The sequence below is a fragment of the Toxoplasma gondii genome, chromosome VIIb (assembly GCF_000006565.2).
Source record: "Toxoplasma gondii ME49 chromosome VIIb, whole genome shotgun sequence".
Classification (NCBI taxonomy): Eukaryota; Apicomplexa; class Conoidasida; order Eucoccidiorida; family Sarcocystidae; genus Toxoplasma; species Toxoplasma gondii.
The window spans coordinates 25,280-31,530 of NC_031475.1; the positions used below are offsets into that span (position 1 = coordinate 25,280).

Consider the following 6,251-nt stretch of genomic DNA (forward strand, 5'->3'; position numbering starts at 1 on the left):
AATTCAGACACACCTGCGCTGACACCTGATTCTGTTCTGCACGAAAAGGTGGCTCTCTCCGTCGCCCCAAACCAACAGTGTCTGGCGAACTGTCACCTCATGCTCTCCGGTTACAAAGGTGATATCAATTTCAGGTGTAGCTGCCGTCATCGTCCGTAGCACGAGAAAGAAGCCACTGCGTGACACGACATCGATACAAGCATCAACTGTCTGGATCTAAAAATCACCGCCAAACGTCTTGTGCCAAATGCTTACCTTCGCCATCTGATGAAAGCCGGCATGAATTCCTCAAAAAACATGGTACAATAACATGACTGAGATGACTCATTCGCAGTCGCTCTTGCCATCCATTCGTCTGTAGCAGCAGACCTCGAAACTCTGCCAGCGCTTCAGTCCTTCCATCAGGTTCAGAAACTGTTTTTCTACAAACGAGATAGTCGTCCATTTACCCGTCCATCTGCCGCACCGCCACTCCCCACTCTCTGCATCCATTTGGGCCCATAATCAACCGGTAGACTCAGACGTGCTTTCTCACATGCACGTAGAACAAGACAGCGGTCACGTTGCAAGTGGCACCCCTTCTGACGCGCGACCCCGCCTTTGCACCCGGAAGCACAACGACCATTTGACGCACTTCAGCAACCACCGGATACGGGGGAAGATATGAACTCGAATAGCAAATTGAGGCACAGTTCGGGAGACCACTGACTCAGCTGTTTTGTGAGGACGAGACGCGTGTCGTCGGCGTATCCGAAACGGGCTGTTGCAACTCAACACACTGTTCTCCACTTGGACGGGTAATGGGTAACATCACGCGTAGAGGGTGGTACCGCCAGCCATAAAACACGACAGGCAAACCATGACATGACACACTCACAGATGTTAACTCTCTCATTTGAAACGTCAAATCCGAAACTGTGTGAATCAAGTGCGTACTCTCCTCAGCTGAGAAACGTCACGATGGCGCCTTCAAGCATCTTCTGATGAAAACGACGCCGACGGCAAAGCCTCGCAAGCTACGTCGCCCACCCATCCATCTGTCACCGGACCTGCCTACGTCCACTACGCTGTCAGCGGCCCAACATCCACTCACGGCCTCGAATCCTACGTCTCATTGACGTCAACTCGCGTACACACCTCCCGAATAGTTGTATCACACCACGCACAGTTCGCCCATTATCAAAAAGCTCTCGCATTTCGGCGTCACCTTCGAATCCCTTTCTACACATATACACTCAGGCGGATCACGATAAAGCAAAGGATCAGTAGGGACCAGAATGGGAGCCTACTCGCGAGTTCGAAATAGACTGGAACTAGCCACGCCTTGCTGACCTTTAAGAGCCGTCGCGTGTCGCTCCAGGCTATTGCTTTCCAAGACGTATTCCCTTTACCCTCTGTAAGGCAAGACAACGAATATGCTGTCTGAACGAAATTAACCTCCCATCTGACCCATCTGCCGCATTGGCACTCCCCTCATGGGAATGTGCCGTCCTTGTGACATCCCATCGAATGGAAATGCAACGACGCATTTTTTGCCACATGCCCGTACTCAAGCCACCCTAACACTACATTGAAATCACAATGCCTTGGAAAGAGCCGACCCTGAGTCGCCCGGTCTCTGTCCAAAGATCGCGTTAAATCGAACTGGAAACACGTGACCAGCGAGCGACGCCAGCCTGTTGGGGACCTAGCACACACCGCTGCACACGTCATCTCCAGGGAAAGAGCCTCATGGACAGACGAGTGGTTACCAGCATGACGACTGAACCTGAGGCGTTCCTGCCCGCAATGTCGAAGACGACAGCGCTGCAAACCAGCCGACTCCGTCATGGACATTGTTTCAAGGAGAGAAAACTCGACAGTGCCTGCCGACAACCACGCACGGTGACACCTGCGATGGTCGTGTCTGACAGAAATAAAGCTGCTGGCGATTTGTCATGTTGCACATGCTAGTGGCGATCCCGACACATTCCTCATCCATAGTGGAGCGGCGTCCACCGGTATAGCAAATGTCGTGCTTCACTGACATGCACACATAACACACCGCATGGGAAACGATGGGCGGGCAAAACGAGGCTGATTGCAATTTTCGATGCGTTTCTTTGCAGGGCTCAGCCACGGTTGTCCTGCGCGGACAAGGTGCCGCTCGTCGCTGTATACACACGCACGTGTTACGGCACTTCACACTAGTAGTCTTGAGAAAATCAGATGAATCAGATGCGCTACCACGAGTAGCAGCCGTCGACATGTTCGATCGAGCACAATTAACAGTATGAGAGACAATATCATTGCAATTTCCCATTCTCCAACCAAAGCACCACACATGGCAAGTGCGTAAGACGTGCGTACTCGAGGCGCCTGCAGGACTCCAAGCAGACGTCACGTGAAGGCGTGGGTAAAGCAGCTCGTCCGCGGTCATATCTTCTGTCTACCCGTCACACTCTGCAACTTTTGAAACGCACAATACTGTCCGCGCGCGGAATTCATATCGGTTCCAGAACTGATGTAATACAAACGACATAGTCGCCCATTTATAAATTCACCTGGCGCATCACCGCTCGAACATGTTCCTGTTCCATCTGGTCGATAAGTTCATCATTAAGAGCAAACATGCTACCTCAGACAAGTCCAACACGAACGATATCAAAATATACGTGGCACCTGACACACAAGTAACCCCGTACCAGCAACCAAAACAACGATCATCGTACCACGTTCTACGACAAAACCGAAACTGGGGAGGCTGTGGAAATCCAGAGCGGGTCCACATACAGATTAGACCCTGTCTCGCTGTTCAGCATCACTAAGGTTCTAGTCGTCGCGGTGCATGAACAGACGCATTCCACCAAAACACACTAGTGTTCCCGTCGCGCCTGGAGACACGCAATATCGCTCGTACGTTCCCTCGACACCGCCTTGTAGCAGAAACACACGCTCGATTCGTCACATTTTGAGGCACCCCCCTCACGTATAACGATTACACTGACTAGCTCGTAACATGTCCGTACCAGAGGATCCTGCAGAAAACCGCACTGGATCTTAGCACAATTACCTGGACAACACAGCACCACAGACGCCGTCCATTGTCCACAATCCATCCTACGTCCACCGTGCCATCTATCCTCCTGCACAAGGAACCCCCAAAATCAACACGTTGTCAGGGACCACGCCGCACATCCAGTCGCGCAGCGTACGTCTGATTGTGGGAAATACACGCAGACACATTCCTATTGTTGGTCCATTTTACGCACAACTCGCCCACGCTCCCAAACACCTATCTCGCTTTTCGGTGCCAACATCGAAGCCTTGGCTACCTACGCGGGACTGAATAGGGACAACAGGAAACGAGGTTGCGGGGGACACTGTGAACACACCCAGGTCGGTCTGAGAAAATCCAAAACCAACCCGGCTGTTCCGGCATCGGCGTGTCCCCTCACCTCCATGTACGCGATCGCTGCCAGAAACGGATTTCAACGCGCTCCCCCACACTTGACGTCACGTTACATACTCTCAACCACACACACATCACCTCACGCCACACATCTGCCATTCTCCCCAGAATCTCATTCCGACACAACATGCTAGCGGTGGCGAAGTCCCACGGAGACGGAGACACCTAACATCACGGGAACGTTCCGTCGACACCACGACCTCACAACAAGCATCGCCCGCTCCATTACATTCCTATAGCTTCCCCCTCATGGGAAACGCCTCAACTGAATAACGTGTGACATATGCGTACAATCATGCACCAGTGCCGACGTCACGAGTCCGCCTTGCCACCCAACCACCTGCCCCAGGACCCCCCACAATCAGCACGTGATCAGGGTCCACGCCGCACATCCAGTCGCGCAGTGTACGTGTGATTGTGGCAAATGCACACAGACACATTCCTATTGTTGGTCCATTTTACGCACAACTCGCCCACGCTCCCAAACACCTCTTTCGCATTTCGGCGTCAACATCGAATTTCACCTACCAGCAGGAGCTGAACACAGAAACGACAGCACCGCAGAACACAATGCAGCTCACAGAATAGACACCCAGCTCCGTCTGAGAAAATACACTACCCACCACGATGCTCTGGCGTCGACGTGTCGCCTCTCCTCCCTCTAGGAACTCGCTTCCAGAAACGGATTCCAACGCGCTTGCCCAGACTTGACACCCGTGAACATGCTGCCTAGCGGACACATATCACCCAACGCTACAACGCTGTGGCTGTCCCGACGGCAGTTTCCTGCCTCTCACTATCCGTGGAGTAGGTGCACGAAGCCGCTTTGGGATGCAGCACCACTGTCAACGAGCGGCGACAGGATCCACTGCCATGCCACTTCTTACACCCGCGCAGTTCCTCTTCAGCCAATTCCATGAGCAAACACCCGGTCCCACCAAAAGCAACGACCTGCTGTTGCCTAACTCCCGTCGCGTATGCGAGACCCCGATATCGTGCACGAACGCGTCACTCATTTACCCTCGCCTTCACAGACACCGCTTATTCAACAATTGCGCACAAACCTCCGACGTCTCCCTACACTCAGTGAGCCAAGGCGGGAATTCACCACAAGAGCTCAGTCTCCAGTAAGAAGTGTTCACACCCATTTTCGACTGCACGTGCTCCCTGCGAAAACGGGAGGGTGCCCGACGGCCCCTGCTCATTAACGCCTCGAAACGCGTCAGCCATGTCAACACACGGTACATGGTACCCAGCCCGCGTACACCAGCCCGCGTACACTTCTTCCGGGCTTGCCAGACACGGTCGCTGTCGTCAGGATCAGGAAGTACCCCAAGGACATCTCTGTACTCCTGAAAACCAGGTTTGTGCGCAGAATTGCTCAGGAAACTTTGCAGGCACACGAAAGACTGTCACAGTCACCAACGGATGAATAGCAGGGAGGATGCGACAGACCGAAGAGGAAGGACGTCACGCAGCACTTTCGTTCCGGCCCTTGCACGACCACGACCGTGCGCCAGGAACACGAGGAACGGAGGCCATGCCAGAAGAAATATCAATGCTGGGGAAGTGGAGACTCGCGATAACGAATTCAGACACACCTGCGCTGACACCTGATTCTGTTCTGCACGAAAAGGTGGCTCTCTCCGTCGCCCCAAACCAACAGTGTCTGGCGAACTGTCACCTCATGCTCTCCGGTTACAAAGGTGATATCAATTTCAGGTGTAGCTGTCGTGGCCGTCCTTTGCAGAAAACATAATCCAGCTCTTAACACGACGTCGCTACTGTTAAGTTCGTTGGCCAAAGCATCACCATCCAAAATATTATGGTGAGTACATACTGGCCCCCTCTGAGGAAATGCTCCGAGGTCCCCTGACAAAGCATGGGATAACAATGTGGCTGGCTGAGTTGACGGTTCTTCAGGCACTCTTTCCGTCCATTCACTTGCAACAGCAACCCTTGAAAACATTACGGTAGATCCACTCGCTTCTTCCATATCAGACATGCATTTACTACACACGGAAAACCCGTCCATTTACCCATCCATCTGCCGCACCGCCACTCCCCACTCTCTGCATCCATTTGGGCCCATAATCAACCGGTAGACTCAGACGTGCTTTCTCACATGCACGTAGAACAAGACAGCGGTCACGTTGCAAGTGGCACCCCTTCTGACGCGCGACCCCGCCTTTGCACCCGGAAGCTCAACGACCATTTGACGCACTTCAGCAACCACCGGATACGGGGGAAGATATGAACTCGAATAGCAAATTGAGGCACAGTTCGGGAGACCACTGACTCAGCTGTTTTGTGAGGACGAGACGCGTGTCGTCGGCGTATCCGAAACGGGCTGTTGCAACTCAACACACTGTTCTCCACTTGGACGGGTAATGGGTAACATCACGCGTAGAGGGTGGTACCGCCAGCCATAAAACACGACAGGCAAACCATGACATGACACACTCACAGATGTTAACTCTCTCATTTGAAACGTCAAATCCGAAACTGTGTGAATCAAGTGCGTACTCTCCTCAGCTGAGAAACGTCACGATGGCGCCTTCAAGCATCTTCTGATGAAAACGACGCCAACGGCAAAGCCTCGCAAGCTACGTCGCCCACCCATCCATCTGTCACCGGACCTGCCTACGTCCACTACGCTGTCAGCGGCCCAACATCCACTCACGGCCTCGAATCCTACGTCTCATTGACGTCAACTCGCGTACACACCTCCCGAATAGTTGTATCACACCACGCACAGTTCGCCCATTATCAAAAGCTCTCGCATTTCGGCGTCACCTTC

At 53.0% G+C, this 6,251-nt stretch overlaps 1 protein-coding gene across 1 annotated transcript in view; it reads right to left on the reverse strand.

The window, feature by feature from the left end:
• Positions 1–1,392: 1,392 nt before the first annotated feature.
• TGME49_264240 (hypothetical protein) overlaps positions 1,393–6,251 on the reverse strand; it is a gene marked incomplete at both ends in the record, with an annotated part of 11,839 nt that continues 6,980 nt past the window's right edge. The window contains one exon of the mRNA XM_018781361.1: positions 1,393–1,394. Coding sequence (XP_018637196.1) covers positions 1,393–1,394 — 2 coding nt within the window. The remainder of the gene's footprint in view (positions 1,395–6,251) is intronic.